The following is a 23,364-nucleotide window of genomic DNA, read 5'->3' on the forward strand; positions in this document are numbered from 1 at the left end:
TAGCTTTTTGTTTGCTGAGCCATGATGCATATTTTACAAATTTACTTTTCTTATTGTGGTAAAATATACATTAACAAAATTTATCATTTTAACCATTTTTAGGTGTACAGTTCAGTAGCATTAAGTACATTCACACTGTTGTGTAGCCATCAATACCATCTATCTCCAAAACTTTTCCATCTTCCCCAGCTGAAACTCTATCCATTAAACACTAATTCCCCATTTGCCCTTCTCCTCAGCCCCTGGCAATCACTATTCTTTCTGTCTTTATGACTACTCTAGGAACCATACATAAGTGGGATAACACCGGTACCTCTCCTTTTGTGACTGGCTTCTTTCACAAGGTATTAAAGTCAGGATTCATCCAATATTGTAGCATGTGTCAGAATTTCCTTCCTTTTAAAGCTAAATACTATTCCATTGTTCCATTGTGTATATATACATTTTGTTTACATATTCATTTGCCAATTGATACTTTGGTTACTTCTACCTTCTAACCACTGTGAAAAGTGCTGCTATAAACATGATCTGTACAAATGTCTTTTGAAGTCTTTGTTTTCACTTCTTTGGACTACATACCCAGAAGTGGAATTTCTGGATCATACAGCAATTGTTTAATTTTGGGAGAAATTGTCATACGCAGATGATCTTATTTTTCAACCATGTGGGGTATAAGTTTTTGGCAGTAGAGGAAGAGGGTGAATCTCTTTGTTGCTCTCATAAACTCCCAATACACATTAAGTGCCATGATAGAAGCATGTGGTTGGATAATTCAAAGGAGGGACAAATGTTTCAAAGCAGCATCACTGTTAACCGGTTTTCATGTAGTTGCTGGTATACTGACATTTTCCTGGGCAAAAGTCAATAAACCATCTCACTCTTCTGTTCTCATTAAAAAAATTATAAAATGATAAAAGTAATGCATGCTTATCTTTCTGATAATATGGTCAAAATACAGAATTTTTGCAAAATCTGCAAGTCTTTCACAAAATACCAAAATTTTAACTACATAATTGGAAAGTCAGAAATTTTATATACTATAAAATTCCTCTCATATTTTATATTTTAAAGAGTTCATTCTACAGTGTTAATGATACAGTTTCTTCTTGAATTTGAGAAGAATGTATTTTTATCAACATAGTTATATGCAGCCAAGAGTGAAAGGACATAGAAGTAAAATTGGCTCATCTGCTAAACTTAAAATACAGAACTTTAGAGCTACAGGTTAAGTCACTTTCATAACCATTAGTTGTTTATTAAGGACTTGAATGAGCCAAAAATTATACTATGCTGAACATAAAATCCAAGTATATTTTTACTGTTTTTTAATTATGAAATATTTCAGATGAAAAGTGTCGAGAATAATATAATCAACTTTTATTTATAATTTGCTAAACTCACTAAACTTACCCCTTTTTATGGTCATACCTATGGCATATGGAAGTTCCCCAGCAGGGCTCAAACTGGAGCTGCATTTGCAGGCCTAGGCCACAGCAACACTGGATCCAAGAGGCATCTGGGATGTACACCACCACCTGTGGCAACACTGAGCGAGGCCAGGGATTGAACCTGCATCCTCATAGAGACAATGTGGGGTCCTAACTTGCTGAGCCACAACAGGAACTCTAATTAACTTTTTGAACCCAACACCCAGTACAGCTGAAGCTTTCTATGTACTTTATACCCAATATATTCAGTATTTTAAATTTGATGTTTATAAGTCTCATGCATTGATTTGCAGCTAAACAAAAACTTAAACCCCATATAACAAACTACCTGCCAAATCATTAACTGAAGCTGAAATTAGGGAGTGAAATAAAAACCTAAGATATCTCACTTTTTGCCCTCAAGCAAATAATGAAAATTTTCTTTGCTAGTCTCTTACCTTTCTTCCCTGCCCAGTGCTACTCAAAAAATTCCTTTTATTTTACCTAGACCAGTCTTCCCAGTACCAAAACTTATTAACATTTCCAACATCAGTATGTAATCTCCATATAATTATTTTTGGAATTACACCTTTCTTTTTTGTTCTTGTTGTCTTTTAAGGGCCACACCTGTGGCACATGGAGGTTCCCAGGGTAGGGGTCAAATTGGAGCTGTAGCCTCTGGCCTACACCACAGCTACACTGGATCCGAGCCACGTCTGCAACCTACACCACAATTTATGGCAGCTGCGGCCATCACCACAGCTCATGGCAACATTGGATCCCCAACCTGCTGAGCAAGGCCAGGGATTAAAGTCACTTCCTCATGGATCCTAGTCAGATTCGTTTCTGCTGAACCACGACGGGAACTCTGTGTCATGTTAGAAAGATTATTAAACGACACTGGTCTACACTGGGTTGCTGCATTTGTCTACTGCAGGATTAGCATCATATTTACTAGTGATATATATTAAAATAGTAGATATAATACAGGAGAAATATATTACAGGACAAGATTCAACTTCAGCCAGACAAGACAAATCAATAGGCTAAAATTTAACAACATGGGGATCTATAAGAAAAATAAAAAATCTTAAATTCTGGTTTAATAAATACATTAAATAAGTACATGAAATGGAAGCTATCAATGAACAGCACTATGTGTTGGGAGTTGAGGTTTTAGTGACCATAAGGTGAATCAGTGATATGTGGCTCTCAAAATAGCTAAAATACTAGATTGAAATAAAAATGCAAAGTATCTAGAACAAGGGAAGTGGTACTGTTGTAGTGTCATCACATCTGTCACCTCTTGTAGTTAGCTCAGGGTTATATAATAATAAAACTACAACTTAGAGCAGAATTACCTTGATAGTGGGAGAAATCTGAAACCATAATATAGGTTATGGCTCTGGTAATATTTATTCAGTACTGTTGATAACAGGTTAAAAGTTAAATTGTTTAAGAGTTATATAGAATAAGGATTTGATTTGGGTTTAATATAAAAGTTCTAAATTCCATTACAAAAATGTACCTTTGTAAGTTGTAAATCCTCTTTTATTAGTGCTAACACAGAAGTGAATAGAGGTGTGATGCTCAATAAAAATTCAAGGTAAAGGGTGGGGTTGAATTACATAGCCTGTAAGGTCTTTTCCAACTCTTAGTATCTTATAGTTTTATAAGGCTAATTCCCACAGATACTAGTTAAGGAGATAGCTCTGCCCCTTAAGACTTTTATAGTTTAACAGACAATAGTGCCAAAAATCTAAAAAATGCCATTCTATGCTAAAAAAAAAAAAAGGATGGGACAGGTCAAAATAACACAGAAACTAACCTGTGAAGTTCTACTGGGAACTTTGCCTCCCAATGGTCAAAGCTGGAAGATAATTTGAGCAACAAATCAATAATGATAATAGTGAATTATAAACCAAAGAATAAAATATCCATGAGTCCATAATATAAACGTTTCCATAAATCAATGAAGAGAAGGGAAAATTTTCCTCACACAAGAATTCCAAAAAATAAATGTAGACGGAATGAGGGAAAAAGAAAACCACTATTGGAACTCCACAGTATTAACTGCTACAGGAAAGAGTCACCAATGAATACTAAAATTAGAGACATTTCTGAGCTTATGCCTATTTAGAAACTGATATTATGTATTCTGACTTGAAATTAGGAGCAATTATAGTATAGCAACTGATTTTGTTCCAAATAATAATCATTATAGACTTTTTTTTTTAAAGGTTATGTTTGTTTTACATTAACCTGAACAAATTTGTGAAACTGAGAACTGTTTTACCATTCAACCATTCACCTAGGTGTTAAGGCTAAAAAACTGAGTCATTCTGGTTTCCTTCCCCAAACTCCCTTTCAATATATGAGTGTCTTATTATGAGCTGTACTTGCTAAGTATATCCTATAGCTGACACACTTCTCATCAGCTAAATACCTAGTCTGAGCTACCTCTTGCCTGCAGTAACTTCCCAACTATTCTTCCTGCTTCCTACTTTCTTACAGTTTACTTTCAACATTAGCTAATAATTTTCACAGAACAAAAACCCTCCAGATCCCTTTACTCTCTTGTGCAAAACTCTCCAGTGGCTTTGTCAAGCTTAGAGTAAAATTTGTTCATTACCTTGATCTATATGATCTAACCACTACCTACTTCTCTGACTTCATTTGCTACTATTCTCATCCTCATTACTTATCACTCCTTTCTAAGTCTAGTGGCTGTCTTGTTTTTCTTCAAACATACCACTCTCATTCCTGCCCGAGAGCCTTAATATTTGCCATCATTTGTACTAGAAAGCCTCTTTAGACTTTTGTACTGCTTCCTCTTTTACATCAGGAAGATTTGTGTTCAAAAGTTGCCTTAGTTAGGATCTTTAGGGAAGACCTGAGGCAGGCTCCCCTGTCTTTCACCTGCTTAATTTTTTCCCCATGACATTTATCACTTCATCAAATAGTATGTATTTGTTTACTTATGTTTTCCAACTTGAATATAAGTACATAAGGGAAAGGACTTGCTTTGAATACTTACAAACTGTATCCACAATACCTAAAACAATTTCTACAACAGAGTGGGCCCTCAAATATCTATTGAATAAATATTTTTAAAATACCGAAGGGCAAAAGTAGGGAAAACATTGGAAGGCCTGTATTAGGGGCAGATTTCTTTTTTTTTTTTTAAATGTTGTTTTTGGTTTTTTTTGTCTTTTTGCTATTTCTTGGGCCGCTCCCGTGGCATATGGAGGTTCCCAGGCTAGGGGTCCAATCAGAGCTGTGGCCACCAGCCTACGCCAGAGCCACAACAATGCGGGAACCGAGCTGCGTCTGCAACCTACACCGCATGCAGCTCACAGCAACGCTGGATCGTTAACCCACTGAGCAAGGGCAGGGACCGAACCCGCAACCTCATGGTTTCTAGTCGGATTCGTTAACCACTATGCCACGCTGGGAACTCCTAGGGGCAGATTTCAATCTCTGAAGTCTGTGCAAAAAATGTAAGCCTTTTGAGATAAACTTTAAAATGAAGAAAAAGGAATATTTTTAGCTACAGTAATTTTACAAATTCAGCTGTTTAAAAAAAAAAAAAACTTGAAAAATTTAAGTGTAACCTGATGACGGAATTTGGAGAGCTTTTTCATTAATCTTACACCAAAGAAAAATTTTATTAAAGTATAGATTATTCGTTATTTAAAAATACATAAGACAGACATACAAAGGCATTATTATACAACTGATTTCTAAACTCAATACTTTTGAAATACAAAACAATGATCATTACCCCCAAAAGTCAGCTGGAAACAAACTGATTAAGTTGGCTTTATAATTCTTTTCACTCAATTGTACATACAAATGTTACTAGGTTTTTCAGTTTCATCCCACATCAGAACTTTTCTTGACATTTACTTCTCAAAGTAGTAGTTATTTCTTGCAATTAATGTCAGCAACTACAGGAAGCTTCTCTAAGTCACGAGAATTCAGTATGGTTGCTGCTTTGGAAATAGTTACCATTTTGGGTTATCTACAATGACTCATGTATTGACGGGCAAAATGTGGGACTGAGAACAGAAGGACTAAGAAAAACTGATGTTATCTTTTACTACAGACCTGTTAAAAAAAAAAGGACTCCATTATTTACTTTGATACTATTGCTAGAAAAGCAGTTTCCGCCAGACCACATTTTGGCTATGTGGTTGTCCATTTTATATTTCGTTTTCTAAATGGCAGACTTCAACAATAAGATTGCTCAACCAAGTAAGCAAAGACCTTTATGTTACCATATACTTCAACTGAGAAATAAATTGTTTTCTTAATTGATTTAGCAGCCTTGTATCTGGAAAGGCAGCAAAACCCACTCTGTTCCAAAATTAGAAGGCCAACTCAAGAGGCTGCTTCTAAGATGCCTATCTTCTATTATCAATCAGTCATGTCATGAAGGTGGACCTTCACAAACTCAGCAACTTAGTAAATGTAAAAATGAATCATCTATCAACACAATGTTCAAAACCAAAAAAACACACTCAGAAGGTAGAAATTGGTTTGTATAAAACAAGAGGGTATATACCCTTTTAATATTAACACAAGAGGAATATGTATGGTAATAAAAACAATCTATAATAAACTTGTAAAGAGATGATTCTGGTTTACACATAAGTTTGCCTAAAAACAATCTATAATAAACCTGTAAAGAGATGATTCTGGTTTACACATAAGTTTGCCTAAATGATCATGACTGAATGATTGAAAATTTTCTGCTCCTGATATAGTGCCCCTTCATTATAAGCTAAGCTGGACCTAGTTCCTTACAAATCTCTTATTTCCTTGTATTTATCTACTACATCCTTACTTTAGTCATTTAACTTAGAAGCTGGGCCTGCCCAGCCTGCCTATGAAGCCTCTCTTCAGAAAGATACCAGATGCATTAAACAGAGGCATCTTCTTGTAAAAATCTGCACTTCAAAACCACACATGAAGAAGCAGCAATTGGCTCTCCAATGTAAATACCTTTCATTTCACATTATCACAGAAACAGTGCAGTTTACTAATCACTCCTTCCTTACAGAAAACTCAGTGGCTGTAAAAATTTGTGTTCAGTTTCAAAACATTTCAATACTTATTAATTCCAAAGATCCGAACACCATGTAGTTGTGGCATTTTGGGAATTAGCACACTCAGGAGAGAAGCTGTGTTTAGGATGAAGTGAGTTGGATCATACTTCGTATAGAAACTTGCCAGGAAGTATCTGTAGAAATAAAAGAATATACATATTTATATATATATGAAACATATAAAAGTGAAATTACTTAGAATTTTTTTAAATATTTAAAGGTAGAAAAAAGGCCACTGAAACACAAAATACCTAAAAGCAGAACCACTTGAGTCCTGAAAAAAGAGGAAACATTTTAGTTGAGGGTCTAAATTTTATTTAGGATTTAAACATTTGTTTAATGGAGGCATACAGGAACATTTTGCATTTCTTCAATCATGTTAAATGTATTTAATAGAGAACAGTTACTACTTAGCATCCTTTAAAGCAGAAGGCTTTCAAACTAGGGTTCCTATGCTTCCTGAAACTTCAAGTGTAGTTTGTACTTATGTGTGTATTTCTGAAGAGACAATCTAGAGTTAAAGCATCCATCATGTTCTCAAAGGCTTTGTGATCCACCAAAATTAAGAACCATTGCTATAAGTTGTGAAAATTGGGGTGTTAGTGAATTAGTGAAATTTAGTATCTTTGAAAGAAAACAAATACTTGATTGCCCTTTTGATGGTCTCATTTCCATACTGTAGTTCAACAGTTATATACAGAATCTTGAAAGACACTATTATAAAATTCCATCTGTTGTGCCAAAACTGAATGTACATGTTCAAAGACATTCAATATCTGAGAATTTGTTTTAGGAGGCCTAAACCACCTTTAAGGCTATTTATCATTGAGTCAGAATGTTTAGTTTGACACAAGGTACATCAGAATGCAGATAAATCAAGCCAGTATCCTAATATAGACAGGATGTAGAAAATAAAACATCATACCTTATTTGATGATAATAACTTAATTTGCATATAGATGTTTATTAATTAATACTTTTAGAGTAAACAGAAAAGTATTTTAATAGTTTTCCCTCTAAGGGGGGTAATAGATATCTTGTGTAATATGGAGAGAAAAGAACAGCTGTTTTCCAGATACAACTAAAAACATTACAGAGAGCTGTACACATCATTTTCAGAACCATTTAAATTGAGAAATTCTATAATCTTCCACCTATTTCACGAACTACACTCAGAAAATTCGTTGAGAATAAATCATGTCCCTCAATCTTTACTTTAAACCCTGTCTTCCTGCTTTCATACTCCCTTCACTAAACAATAGGATGCCACTTGCATTTAATAAGCTCAGTTATTTTCCCCATGATCAATATGGGTTTAATCTATAATTTGATATGTTGGAAATAATATATCCTCTTAGAATGGCTTTTCCTTATCATATTGTAGCATAGTCTCCTTTATGTCTTTTAATGAAAACTAATTTTGCGTGAAAATTACTTGGGGAGGGGATCAAGATGGCAGAGGAGTAAGATATGGCACTCATCCTCTCCCACAAAAACATCAAAAAACAAAACAAAACAAAACAAAAACAAAAACCTACATGTAGAATGATTCACCCAGAACATCTATTGAACACTGACAGAAGACCTTAAACCTCCAAAAAGGGCGAGAAACCCTCCACACAACTGGGTAGAACAAAAGGGGGTGGGGAGAGAGAGGAATCAGGATGGGACTAGCATCCCTGAGAGGGAGCTGTGAAAGAAAGGAACCCACACCTTGGGAAGCCACCTAACTAATGGGGAGATCAGCCAAGATGGAAGAACCTCAAAGCCTCAGAAAAAGCACAGCAGCTGGACTGAGGAGGACAAAGCAGAGAAAGAGCTACACAGACAACTAGTACTACCTCTAGAGACACCCAGCCTGGGATGCTTGGAAGAGGGCTGGGTGCTGAGACGCAGAATCTGGAGGTCAGTTCCAGGGAAAGGACTAGGGTTGGCTGTGTGGAGACAACCTGAGGGAGTGGTGTGCCAAAGGCTGGGGAGTGGAATGCCCTGGGCTGGGGAGGGCAACGCCACAGCTGAGGGAACCTGGGAGGAGGTCTGGGCCCACAGGAGAAGTAAGGCATCATTATTGGGGAGGGTAAGAGGAAGAGGGGCAGACTGCCATAGGAATATCTTTCTTTGCACACGCATGGACTCTTGGAGGGTGGGGCTATGGGTGGTGAGGTACCTCATGTGAGGGCTACAGGTAGTGGTGGAAAACAGCTGCAATCATCTCAGACTCCAGAGGTGGGCATGTCCCACCACAACTAGGGGTCCATGAACAGGCACCACCTGGGGCCCCAGTCACCTCTGAGGAGGGCAGCACAACCAAGTACTACCTCTTGTTACTCTCACTCCCTGGGAACACATGCACCCTGCCACTGCCACTGCCAGATGCTCCAGAAGCTGTCTACATCTGCCTAAGGGTTTTTGCCACTTCCCAGGGCCCTGCGACTAGATGCAGCCTGAGCCACCTCCCTGCAGGTCCTTGCCACTGTCAAGGGCCCAGCAACCAGGCACTGGCTATTAGACCTGCCCAGTGCCATCTCCCTGGAAGCATGTGCAGCACCCTATCAAGAGGACAAGAGCCTGCACACACTGAGGAAAGAGACAGCAAGCATCCAAACCAAAAGCAGCCCTCACACCAAAAATAAATAGTAAGCCTTCACAAAATACCAATGGCACTCTGGCATATAAATAGCCCTCTAAGACTACAGTAGTTATTTTCCCTAAACTCAAAGAATAAGAAAAATATAAGCAAAATGAAGAAGCTCAGGAATCATTCCCAGTTAAAAGAACAGGAGAATTCCCTTGAAGGAGCAAACAATGAAACAGACCTCTGTAGATGAACAGATACCACGTTTAAAAAGGAGATAGTGAAAATACTGAATTAAGAGTGAATAAGGAATTAAGAGTGGATATGAACAGTAATGCAGATTACTTTAGAAAGGAACTAGAAAAATAAGAGCCAAGAAGAATTAGAAAATTCATTTGCACAGACACAAGCTGAATTAAAGACACTCAAAAGCAGAACATAATACAGAGGAACAAATCAGTTACTTGGAAGACAGAATAATGGAAATCATGCAATCAGGACAGCAGACAGAAAACAAAATGAATAAACATGAAAGCAATATAAGACATCTATGGGATACTATAAGTGGGCCAAGCTATACATAATAGGGATTCCAGAAGAAAAAGAAAAAGGAAAGGGGATTGAAAACATAGGTGAAGAAATTATGCCTGAAAACTTCTCAAATATAAAGGAAACAGATATCAAGATACAGAAAGCACAGATGGCCCCAAACAAGTTGAACCCAAAAAGGACCACATCAAGACACAGTATAATAAAAATGGCAAAAGTTAAAAATAGAGAGAGCATCCTAAAGGCTGCAAGAGAAAAAGAGAGTTAATTATAAATTTATCTCCAGAAACACTATATGCTAGAAGAAAGTGGCAAGATATATTCAAAGTTCTAAAAGGGAAAAATCTGCGGCCTAGAATACTCTATCCAGCAAGAATATCATTTAAAATAGCAGAAATAAAGAAATTTCTCCAACAAACAAAAACTAAAGAGTACAGCAATACTAAACCTATTCTAAAAGAAATACTGAAAGGGCTCCTCTTAATAAACAAGAAGAAATAAAATGGAGAAAATCACAACTGGAAAGGAATCAAATAAGCCAGTACACAAATCTAAAACTTAAAAACAAACAAAACCTGTTGTAAAAGTGACAATAAACACAAGGAACAGCAAAAGGATAAACATGAGGATGTTAAAAAAAGGACATCATATCATAAAATGTGGGGAAGGAAAGTAAGAAAATCTAGATTATCTTTTGAGCCTATATGATTATCAGGCTAAAGCAAGCACATATAGGAAGGGGTTAACATACTTGAAAACAGGGCACCCACAAATCAAAACCAAACAATACATTCACAAAAAACTAAAAAGAAGAGGATACAAGCATAAAATAAAAAGAAATCATCCAACCAAAAAAAGAAAAGAACACAGGAGAAACATACAATCAACTGGAAAACAAGGTTTAAAATGACACTAAATACATCTTTATCAATAATTACCTTAAATGTCAATGGAATGAATGCTCCAATCAAAAGATACAGAGGGGCAGACTGGATAAAAACAAAAAAGAGCCTACAATATGTTGCCTACATGAGACTCATTTTAGGGCAAAGGACACTTACAAATTGAAAGCAAGGGAACGGAAAAAGATATTTCAGGCAAATGGAAAAGACAGGAAAGCAGGATTTGCAATACTCACATCAGGCAAAATAGACATTAAAATGAAGCCCATAAAGAAAGACAGAGAAGGACACTGCTTAATGATAAAAAGATCAACTTAAGAAGAGGATGTTACACTTGTTTATTTATATATATATATACACACATATATATATATGTATGCCTCTATATAGGAGCACCCAAACACATACAACAAATACTAACAGATATAAAAGGAGAAATTGATGGGAATAATAGTAGGAGACTTTCAACACTCCACGCACATCAATGGACAGGTCCTTTAGACAGAAAATCAATTAAGGTAACAGAGATCCTAAATGACATAGCAGAAAAATTAGATCTTGTTGATATTTTCAGGACATTACATACAAAAACCCAGAATATATATTCTTTTCAAGTGCACATGGAACATTCTCAAGGACTGACCACATACTGGGGCACAAAAATAACCTCAACAAATTATAGACTATAAAAATTATTTCAGAGTTCCCATTGTGGCTCAGTGGTTAACGAATCCGACTAGGAACCATGAGGTTCCAGGTTTGATCCCTGGCCTTGCTCAGGGGTTAAGGATCTGGCATTGCTGTGAGCTGCGGTGTAGGTTGCAAATGTGGCTCATATCCCACATTGCTGTGGCTGTGGTGTAGGCCAGCAGCTATAGCTCCAATTTGACCCCTAGCTTGGGAACTTCCATATGCTGCTAGTGCAGCACTAAAAATAATAATAATAATAATAATAATAATAATGAAAACACAACCATTCAAAATCTATGGGATGCCACAAAAGCAGTTATTAGAGGGAAGTTCATAGCAATACAGGCCCTCTTCAAAAAAAGAAGAAAAATCTCAAATCAACAACTTAACCTATCACCTTAAAGAATTACAAGAATAAACAAAACCTAAAGTAAGCAGAAGGATGGAAATCATACAGAACAGAGAGGAAATCAACAAAATAGAGACTGAATAAAACAATAGAAAAAAATCAATAAAACCAAGAGCTGGTTCTTTGAAAGGGTAAACAAAATTGACAAACTCTGGCCAGACTCTACAAAAAGGAGAGAAAAAATTCAAACAAAATAAGAAATGAAAAAGGAGAAATCTCAACAGATACTGCAGAAATACAAAAAACCATAAGAGAACACTATGAACAATTATATGCCAACAAATGTGACAACCTAGAAGAAATGGACGACTTTCTAGAGACATACAGCCTGCGAAAACTGAATCAAGAAGGAATAGATAAAAAAAAAAAAAAAGGGGGAAAGATCAACTGAACAGACCAATCAGTAGATGAAATTGAATATGCATTAAAAAAAACACTCTGTACAAAGTTAAGGACCAGATGGCTTCACAGATGAATTCGATCAAACATACAAAGAACTTATACCCATCCTTCTTAAACTTTTCCAAAAGGTTGAAGAAGAAGGTATACTCCCAAAGACATTCTATGAAGCCACCATCACCCTAACACCAAAACCAAGGACACTACCAAAAAAGAAAATTATAGGCCAATATCTTTGAAGATTATAGATGCAAAAATTCTCAAACAAAATTTTAGCCAACCAAATCCAACAACATATAAAAAAGATCATATACCACAAAAATTACTTGACTCTTATAAAAACCTACACAACCCTCCAAAGGGATGCAAACCCAGGTGGAAATCAGTGTGATAGCATTTACCTGCCAAAGGGTATACTGAAAGAGACCTGTACCAGAAGCTAGTTTAGGGTTTAATCTGGGTCTTGACCCCAATTAGCTACAAGATTAGACCAAATCAATGCATTTGAATGTTTCTTTATCCAAAAAGTGTGGTAAATATTACTCAGCAGCTACCTGACAAATGAGGATCAAATAAGAAAATGTAAATAAATGTATTCTGAGAAATACCAATGCTATATGGATGGCTTTAATGCTGTTTCTTCAGTTATACAAGGAATTTAATCACAAGATATTTAAAATCATTCCCATGAGTCAAAAATATGGTTTTAAACATGTGGGTGTCGTACACAGGTACATTTTAGTTGGACCTTTTTTGTGATAGGTCTTATTGAAAATTCAGCATATGTCAGGCTTTTTACATGTAGAGTTGACCCCTGAATAATGTGGGCTTGAACTGCACAGGTGTACTTATAGATGGATATTTTTCAAGAGTAAATATCACAGTATGTGACCTGGTTGCTACACAATCCATGGTTGGCTGAATCCAAGGATGTGGAACCAGGGATAGAAAATAATCTAAACTCGGATTTTTGACTAGACAGAAGGTCATGCCCATAACCCCCCATAACATTGTTCAAGGGTCAACTTTATTATAATGCAATCATCACATTTTCTAGACGAGGAAACAGTCTTTCAAGAAAATGGCCAAAAGTCATAGAGCTAGAGAGGAGTAGAGCTTACATACAAATTTAAGGTTGTTTGAATAACAATTATTCTTGTTATTGCATTCATCTTTGTTAGACCATACTAGTAAATTTTCATTTGACATTAATTTTATGTGGGGTTACAACAATTAAAAATTTAAGAAATTTCCTCCTGTTATAAATACAAGGAAAGACAAATATACCAACTTATGATTACTTTATTCTTTTCATTTGAGAATGCCTTCTCTGACTTAAACATCTAAAATCCACCCTACCTTAAGTTCTAGTTTAAGAAGTTTTAATGCCTCCAAGAAGTCTTTCCAGCTACTGCAGACTACATTGATTTTATAATGGATATATTATTAAATAATCTTCATGCTATAGAGGGTTTGATTAGGATATATGAAATATCTACTATATGCAAGCAACTGAGTATGAAATTCAAAGCAATTCATGCACAAATTCTTTGCAGAAATAAATAACAGAAATAATACAAAATGACATAAATAAGGAGTAACAACTACTATGGAAGTTCAAAGCAGAGCATTATCACTGAAGGTTGGGTGCTAAGTAGACCTCACTGAGGAGGTACAATTTAAATCTTTAAAGAATAAGATAGATATATTAAGAAAGGAAAAGGCATTTCAGGTAGGAGACTGAACAAATGACTTGAACAATGACTTAAAATATACATGAGGTATTCAAGAAATGCTGCTTAGAAGAACATGATCAGGTGGGAGCTGGGTGAGGAACATAAAGGAAAATATGAGGTAGGAACCATTTTGTAGAGGTTTGGATATCAGGTAATAGGAGAAAATTAGATACCAAATATAAGGTTAGATACTTTACAATAAGCATTTCTTACAGCATCAGACTGAGTTAGATATCACTGGCTAGGATTTTATTAATGAGCAAAACCAAAAGGCTAACTGATAGATACAGGATTCAATCCAGGTCTGTCCTACAATGAAAAGCTAACCTCTCTTTTCTCTAAACTATACTGTCTCTCCTAACAAGTCTGAATGTTTAAAAGTGCCAAGTGATTGATGATACTCATTTGAAATCATCCAAATCCTTGTTTAGGGAGATTAATTTGACAGTGGAATACAAAACAAGATTATATGCTTAGTTTTCTTGCAAGGAACTTAACACGAACTAGAATATATTTGACTTGCACATTCTAGAATGTCTATACATACTGATAAGCATGAAATATTGTCTCCATATATATTTGACTGAAGTGAAAACTGGTTATCAGTATGTTAAAAATTCTGCCTGTATTTTATACTCTCCACAAGGTAGCTATAACGGATAGAGATTTTCAAAAAATATTGTTTATATTCAAATTTAATCAAATAAAAGGATGGCTTTCTCTCATCCAATCCTCCTCATACCTAAAAATTTTCACCACTTACAGAATAATTGGAGAAATTGTGAAAAACTTCCGTGAAGATGTAAACTGTACTCCATAGTCCAGTTGCTCCCAATGAGTAAGGAGCCTTGCTTTACCCTGGTCAGGAGTTTCAAAAGGTGTTCCTTTTACAGCATGCAAAAATACATACATCCCCTGGAAAGAAACAAGGCAGTACACAATCAATATCAAATACAAAATTAATACGTAAGCATTAAGATAGTTCCAGACTGTGACAGAGTGCATGATCAACTTAACAGCTGAAGTTTTAAGATTTTATGTTATTGTGAAAGACTGTGGCCAGTTTCTTCATAGTAAAACAAAACTTCCAGGGGCTTATATGGACATAGGATTTGGTGAAAATCACTATAAAGTCAAGCAAAAGTATCCTGTTTTCATCTCTTATTAAAATGAAAATAAATGAAAAGTACCATCAGGGTAGCTCTGCATCATTATATTTAGATTTTTCTAAAACATTTACCATTAGGAAATAGGATTAATTTTTCCCCAATGTGTAGGAAAGTTTAGAGTGTCATATTAGTAAATCTGATGATACTTATGATAAAAACATACAAACTGGCAAGTACTTATGATTTTGAAAATATTTAACATTAGATCTTTGTCTTGATAGTTCCTTTTACGAAGCAACAAAGATGGTTTGATGTAATAGGTATAATGTCCAACACAATTTGCCTTTAAAATCACCACTGTGCCTCAACAATGTTTATTTTGAAGTTGGTTTTTAAAAATTAAAGTAAAAAACATTACTGAAAGCCATTCTGTCCAGTAATATGTAAGCCATTCTGTCCAGTAATATGTTTAAGCATCTAGTTAGTTAGGAAAAAAACAATGTATACTAGATTTGGTTTCCTTGACATATCCATTTAGATTTATAAGTAATGCTTCATTGCAGGATCACTGCCTGAAGCAGCGGTAACTAAATAAAGCCTATATATTATCATGAAACAATTTTACCTAGTCACTAAAGTCAAGAAGACATAACCAACACCTTGAAAAAGTTCAATCTTTTAAGAAATGGTAAGGAAAAAAAGATATGCATAAATAACTACAATGTAGGGCAGAAATTACTATCAAAGGTACAGAGTGTACTCAAGAAATGCAGAAATGGAAAAGATTCCTTGTCACTGAGGCAAAAGCCTTGATTATACCTTGTCAACTACTACATTCTTAAAGGTTCAATGCGAATGATAACTCCTTACTGAAGCCCTCCTCATTAGCAATAATTAACCTCCTGCCTATGTGCTTATACAGAATTTTATTGAAAATACGTTTATTATAGCACAATATAGTGTTGAAGTTGTGTACATATTTTTCCCATAAGCCTGAATACTTCAGGAACAAGGGCTCATTCAAAGTATTAGATATTAAGCCAAGATGATATTAAGCCAAGGAATGTTTATTCCGTAAGCACAGGAAAACTATTTTCACATGGACTTTAAAAGAGAGAATGAAACAGAAAATGTATGCTTTCACATTCTCAAGAGTATGTGACCCAAAAAAGTTAAGAATCTATACTCTAGCCCATACATGTTATAGAGAAATAAGAACAATCCTTTCATTACTTCCTTCAAACCACATGCACTCACCAGTGTTTAGAATTCAGTTTATTTTATATATTCGTTTTAATGAAAAAATAAAATCTTATCTAACCATTTACCATCTACTCCATTATTTTGCTTTTAATAACTAATAAAAATTTCTATAAAATTTTAGTGATAGATAATTTATACCCACATCAAAAGAATTAGGAAAAAACATATGTAGCTCATGGTTAGCCCTCATGGCTTACTGACTCAAACTGAAGAGAATTCTCTTTAATTTTAAAAGCTAGGATAAGAATTTTGTGAAGTATTAAAACTTCTAAGAGTGAACTGCAGCAATGGGTAAAATCAACTGCTGTAGGTTTCTACTGTAAGGCTCAGAAAGGCACAGACAGTTTCTTCTAATCAGGGATAACAACTGGATCTGTTTTCCCATATTTAAAAGTGTTCAGTAGGTATTTTCACATTTTTAATTGGTTTCATGAAGACTAACTTCGAAAATAATTACATTCGGAGTCATATAATTGCTATATCCATGGTTGGTTAGTTAGACTTTTAGTGTAGAGGACTAAATCAGAAATTTGGTTTCCCTACATGTTCTCAATTACCTACCCTTTGTCCATGGCCTCAATCTCAGTCCACCAACTTGAAAACATGAAGGGGGCAGAAAACTTCTAAAGTACATTTAATAAGTATGTCAATGGAGATGGGAAAATCATGTGAAAATAGACTAATTTATTCAGCAAACATTTAAATAGGTCTTTAAAAATATACAAATTAAAAAATAAAAGAGATAAGCTGCTAATTATAAAAGTATGATCAATACATGAAAAAGAATACAGTATGGGAATTTTGTAGCTTCGTAGAGGAGGTGATATTTGAATAATTTTCCTGGACAAGCAGCAGTCAGCGAAGTGGAGCAAGAAGGAGGGAGAGGTATTAAAATAGTGGAAGAGCCTAAGCCAAAAAAAAAAAAAAAAAAGGAGAGGAGACAATTTTCATTATTGTTAGAGCATAGCTTATATTTGGAGATGGGTTAAGGTCCCTTTTTTGCCCCTGCACTATTATCAACGGATTTTACATGCCACACAAAGAGCTGGGCATTTTACTATGACTGTAACAGGGAATCACTGAAGGACTTAGAGTGAGATTTAGGCAAACATACATTTTAAAACTACCACTCTGTTAAACTGGAATAAAGGGGAGTAGAGTAGTGGAGCATCAAAGAAACCATTTGACCTACTGGAGCAATCTACGTTAATGAAAAAATGGCATGAATTACAGCAATGCCCAGGGGATCACCTTGAAGACAAGGCTTTGATTAGATGGAAGTGGAATATAAAGGAAAAGTAATTAGGTTATTCTAAGGCTAGGGTGACCATGTATCTTAGTTTGCATAGGTGGTCCTGATTCACATTTACTCTCTTAGAGTAGTTATTACTAAAGCTCTCTTTTAAAGTTAGGATGATACATTATATTAATCACTTTACCTTTGACATTCAGCTATGGTTTACTGGGAAGATAGTGGTACCTTAAGATTAGATTAGGAACAAAGTCCAGGAACAGACTGCAGAGGGTAGTAAGGGATGTATCAAGCATGAGTTCAATTGATATTTGTTTGGTTTAAGATACAAGGTGTTCTGACAATATTAGTATGGTCATCATCATTCAACAGGTAGAGACTAAAAATACAGATAGATGAAGTAACCTACATACAACATATAGCATAAGAAGAGATGAAGAACCTTGGGAACAGCAATACTTAAGAGAAGGTAAGAGAAGATTGTGCGAAAGGAAACAATAAAGATCGGAAATTACATAAGAAAAAGCAATCCCATTGAAGCCAAAGGAAAAGAATTCCAATAAAAAGGATATGTTAGTGTCAATTATTTCTAAGAGGTTACTACCTAAAAACAGTGTTTTTAAACCCTTTCTTCTAAAATCTTATCATATAAAATGGACTTAACAGACATTCACTTATTTCTACCACTTCATCCTTGTCCTCCTCCAGTCAACTTCAAATACTTTCTACATGATATAAAATAAATCACATTTTTGTTTCATTTTTGCTTTTTAGGGCCACACCCAAGGCATATGGAAGTTCTCAGGCTAGGGGTCAAACTGGAGCTACAGCTGCTGGCCTATGCCACAGCCACAGCAACACAAGATCCCAGCCACGTCTGTAACCTACACTGCAGCTCACGGCAACGCTGGATCCTGGGCCCACCGAGTGAGACCAGGGTTTGAACCCATACCCTCAGGGATTCTAATCAGTTTTGTTTCCACTGAGCCACAATGGGAACTCCCATGTTAATTTTTTTTTTAATACATTTCTCCTATATTTTTCTGTCTTAAAGTTCTTCATTTTGGGTATACCTTCAAACAAATATATAGTTAATCTGAATTCAATTAAAAGTCTTAATTAACTAGGCTTCTTGTCTTTCATTCTACTTCAATAGGCTATTAAAGACAAGAAAAGTCACTATCAGGTTTTTTGGATTTTGTTGTTGTTTTAAACAATTTCCAGGGCTGCATAGTATGGTTAGTAGAGTCAATCTAACCTTTGGTACTTTTTAGAGCTATCATATAATATAGAAGAGCAATAGTCAACAGGAAGAAGCTTAGGTTTTTGAATCATTAAGATATGATTAAGCTCAAAACTTCTATACTGAAATAAGAAAGTATATTTATACAATTTAGAAAGACTTAACAAGGATTGAAACCAAGGATGTTCATTAGACTCTAGTTAACCAAAAAACATAATAACTTCTTCTGAAGCATTCTGGTTAATCAATATATTATAGTAGCCTGAATTACAGTGTCTTGTAACTTTTGCTAAAATGACCTACTATTTTTCAGATTCTATTAAACCAATAGAAAAAAGTCTTACTTAGAAAAAGGGTCTGATGTTTAAACATAAAGTGACAGAAAGGATATAATCCTATCCCAGATAAGAATTCTTCAAACTTGGCATATATACTAAAAAATCACTGAACTATACACTTTTATTTTTATTTATTTATTTTTGCCTTTTTGGGCAAAGGCCCTGCCTTTTCTAGGGCCGCTCTCGCGGCATATGGAAGTTCCTAGCCTGGGGGTAGAATCGGAGCTGTAGCTGCCATCCTACACTACAGCCACAGCAATGCCAGATCCCAGCTGCGTCTGCAACCTACACCACAGCTCATGGCAATACCCACTGAGCAAGGCCAGGGATCGAACCTGAAACCTCATGGTTCCTAGTTGGATTTGTTAACCCTTGAGCCATGACGGGAACTATACACTTTAAATGGGCAAATTTTATCTTATACCTCAATCAAACCGTTTTTCAAAAACTGAGTCATGTGTCTTTCTTCTTTATAACATAAAACTTTAAGCTTTTTAAAAAACTGTGGTTAAATACACATAACAGGATTTCCCATTGTGGCTTAGTGAGTTAAGGACCGATGAAGTCTCTGTGAGGAAGCACGTTTTATTCCTGGCCTAGCTCAATGGATTAAGGATCTGGCTGTAGCAAGCTGCAGCATAGGCTGGAGATGCAGCTCGGATCTGGTGTTGCTATGGATGTAGTGTAAGCCTCAGCTGCAGCTCTGATTCGACCCCTAGCCTAGGAACGTCCATATTCCACAGGTGCGGGCTATAAAAAGAAAAAAATAAATACATTTAAATAAAAATGTACCATCTTAAGCATTTTTAAGTGTGCAGTTCAATAGTATTAAAAACATCCACATTTTTATGCAACCATCCCAACCATCCTCCTCCAGAACTTTTTTCATCTTACAAAACTGTACCCATTAAATAACTGCCTGTTCCATCCACACAGTCCCTGAAAAAACTACTAAACCTTAAGGTTTTAAGTGCTTAGTATAAAGTGAAATTCTTACCAGATTATGTATAACATTTGTTAAGGTCCAAGCAACAGGAACACTGAAGAAGGGAATGCTAAGTAAAACGATATGAAGCAAGCCAACTCCCAATGCATATGTCAGCCACATACCCCGGCTGTTCATTACCCGGGTATTTGGATTTACCTCGCTGTGGGCAACTCCAACATTCATATTTGCTCTGCAGGAAAGCAATGAGATGAATCAACACTGATATATAATTGTAAATCTGAACACTCCTAATTCTGACCTGACAAAATACGTGTTACTGACATTATTTTTTCTCTTTATTGTTCTGAACTAGAACAAACAGATGTACAAAATATGCTACTTGGAGATGCTGACGAATAACTCTAAATATTTGACTTTAAGGTAAGACAAAATTTATTTTTCAAGTTCTTGTTGAAAAAAATAAACAGTTAAAATCCCTTTCCTAAAACTCATCTCCTAGCATGTTAGTTTTACTAAATGAAATAATGGGTAGGAAAACTCAAACTGAAGATAAGACCTACATTTTCTTATATCATGAGAGCAAAGTGAAAGGAAGTAAATTTACCAGCAGAATACACTAATATAAAAAAACAAAGCTGACCCAACCAGTCTGAATAGCCAGACTCTCACATCTAATATAATACTATATTCATAAAGAGTAGCCAGAGATCAAATCACTCCTTTATGAATACTGAGAAGGATGACGAGGAAATTTTACAGGGTCAAGGGGTAAGGTTTGTTTCTCAATCTCGTGACAGAATTAGGTTAAAACGAGTATTCCACATATTTTAACTCTGTTAATTTCTCTAAAACTCTGGTTTTCTTTCTTTCACGAATTGTTTTTATTCTACACATTTTAATTATAGTTAATTTTTCTAAAGCTTTGGTTTTCTTTTCTTCCTTCCTTTCCCCCCTCCCTCCTTCCCTTCTTTCTGAGATTTGGGGACAAGGGGAAGCAGAGCTACATTATACTTGGAACAGCGCTGATTTAAAAATATATAAACTCTTTTCAGAGTTCCAGTAGTGGTGCAGCGGAAACAAATTGGACTAGGAACCATGAGGTTGCTGGTTCGATCCCTGGCCTCGCTCAGTGGGTTAAGGATTCAGCGTTGCCCTGAGCTGTGGTGTAGGTCAGAGACACAGCTGGGACCCTGCCTTGCTGTGGTGTAGGCAGGCAACTGTAGCTCTGATTGAGCCCCTAGCCAGGGAACCTCCATATGCCGCGGGTGCAGCCCTAAAACGCAAAAAAAAAAAAAAAAGTACATAAACTCTTTTCTATTACGTAATTAGCAGTGAGAGAGGAATTTCTCCTAACTCCATCCAACAAGCATTTCTGAAGAGTTCATTGTCCATTTCTCCCTCCAAAAACCTATAGGCTTACGGTAATGAAAGTTGGTAATGCTAAAACGAAACAAAAGTCTCAATTTAAATGTGTAAACATTGGTTCTAATCTAAATATCCATCGTGTATCATAGCTTACTTTTATATACTGTGAGTTCTACTTAGAAAATGTCACCACTCAAGATGCTTTTCCCACTTTAAACAGGATAGCATTAAAAAAAAGATGCTCGAAAGAGGCTTAAAATTTAGATTTGAGCTGGAAGGCAAAAACTGACCCAACCCTATCCCAGAAAACCTTTTCTGGGAGTCTGCCGCGCCACTTCAGGACTAACAATGACTTCACAGAGTGAAGAAGACCTATAGGTGTCTGAAGACCAGGGACCCGCAGCGACCCCCCTTCAGGAGCCTCCCGCCCCGCCCGCCCGCCAGTCTCAGGCAGCCCTCCACCGGCGGCTGGAGCCCCCGGCCGGTGAAAGTTCAGCAAAAGCGGCTGCTGCTACTGCCACAGCGCCCCACCCCCGCCCCTTTCTTCTCAGAGCGGCACATCCAGTCAGGGCCCGGACCGGGACTGGGGGGCAACCCTGTAAGCCACTTGGCCCGCACAGCCACACAGGGTGCCGCGGCCGAAGCCGGAGTCCACTTTTTTCCTTAAAGCCGACCCAGGCGCGCCAGTAGCTCCCAGTGCCACAGGCAGTAGCACAGCCTCGGCGGCCGTTCATTCCCACTCACCCGCCGCACTCTTGGGCGGCCGGCTCAGAGACGTAAGAAGCCCGCGGCAGCGGCGGCCTTTCCTCCAGCCGAAGGCTTGTGGTTAGCCTCGGCGCAGCGGCGCGTGGGGCGGCGCAGCTTGCGAAAGCTTTCTGGACAGAACGCGCTGCCACGGGATTGGCTGAGGGCGGTGCCAATCCCACGTTCGCCCGGCAGGGCGGGACTAAAGGCGCGGCGCTTGGAGCCCGCCACGCCGCGCGCCCGCTGGGGGTGAGTCGTAGAAGCGCCGGGCTGGGGCTCGTAGAAGCGCCGGGCTGGGGCTGGGCTCCTGCTGGGACGGTGCCAGGACCGCTCTTGGATTGTTAATTGCCCACCTTGAACGAGTAAGAAGGTAGTGTGGTGCGGCTAAGGGGCACTCAATCTTATATGGTCGTAGGCGCTAGAGCCTCCTACCCTCAACTTGTCCCGGTCGGGGCGAGAGCGCTGGCGGCAGCCATGGGCGACCCCTCCTCCCCTTAAGGGGCGGGAAGCGGATGAAGCCGGGACCGCGGGCGCGCACAAGTGGAAAGCGGTTTCCGTTCAGGTGTGGGCCCCCTTGGTGCCTGGTTTGGCATTTCTTGACTAAATCGTGTTTAGGCCTTTGTTGCAGCCCATTCCACAGATCCCTCTGGCAGTAGGTCTCAAAGTTGTTTGCCAGGCAGAAACTTTACTCCCTCAAAGCCATAACAGCCTGTCTTATGCGTGAGTGTGACGTTTTTATAATGTTGTATGTTGTGGCATCGTGCAAGTGGGGAAAGCAAACTTCAGTTAAGCATAATTTTTACTGGTGTTCTGGGTCTGTCTACATGCTGAACACAGGTCCTTGTTGTATATGCTGAGGAAATGTGGGTACCAAGAATTGATCCTTTTCGAGAATGGGGAGGAAAAAAAATCAGATTATTTGGCATCATGTTTGAAATCTAATTTTATTACCTTGTCAGTACAAGATAACTTTCAACAACATCTCAAAATTGTTGTCAGACAATGTTGACTATATATATCTTGCTTTTTTTTTTTTGTCTTTTTCTGGGGTCGCTCCCACGGCATGTGGAGGTTCCCAGGCTAGGGGTCTCATTGGAACTGTAGCTGCCGGCCTCCGCCACAGCCCCATCAACGCGGGGTCCCTTCCTCGCCTGCAGCCCACACCACAGCTCGGGGCAACGCCGGATCCTTAACCCACTGAACAAGGCCAGGGATCGCACCGGCAACCCTGTGGTTCCTAGTGGGATTGATTAACCGCCGAGCCAACACAGGAACTCCTATCTATTGGTTCTGTGAAACCGAT

The 23,364-nt window shown here is 37.3% G+C and overlaps 2 protein-coding genes across 3 annotated transcripts in view; one reads left to right on the forward strand and one right to left on the reverse strand.

Annotated features, from left to right (window-relative positions):
• PMS1 (PMS1 homolog 1, mismatch repair system component) overlaps positions 1 to 23,364 on the forward strand; it is a 121,294-nt gene that overhangs the window by 2,941 nt on the left and 94,989 nt on the right. The window contains 1 exon segment of the mRNA XM_047773055.1: positions 20,305 to 20,372. The gene's annotated coding sequence lies outside the window, so the exon portion shown is untranslated.
• On the reverse strand, positions 5,075 to 22,182 carry ORMDL1 (ORMDL sphingolipid biosynthesis regulator 1). 2 transcript variants are annotated; one of them, XR_007134040.1, is made up of 5 exons: positions 22,062 to 22,182; positions 20,001 to 20,181; positions 14,562 to 14,713; positions 6,149 to 6,672; positions 5,075 to 6,089 (listed from the first exon to the last, which is right to left on the reverse strand). XR_007134040.1 is itself a non-coding variant. In XM_047773062.1 (4 exons), the coding sequence occupies exons 2-4, from the start codon at positions 20,172 to 20,174 to the stop codon at positions 6,537 to 6,539; spliced, it is 462 nt and encodes a 153-aa protein (XP_047629018.1). In that variant the 5' UTR covers positions 20,175 to 20,181; positions 22,062 to 22,182; the 3' UTR covers positions 5,075 to 6,536. The 2 variants fall into 2 exon arrangements, 1 of the variants encoding a protein (XP_047629018.1); XM_047773062.1 differs by having other exon boundaries at positions 5,075 to 6,672.

This window comes from Phacochoerus africanus, chromosome 3 (genome assembly GCF_016906955.1).
Source record: "Phacochoerus africanus isolate WHEZ1 chromosome 3, ROS_Pafr_v1, whole genome shotgun sequence".
NCBI lineage: Eukaryota > Metazoa > Chordata > Mammalia > Artiodactyla > Suidae > Phacochoerus > Phacochoerus africanus.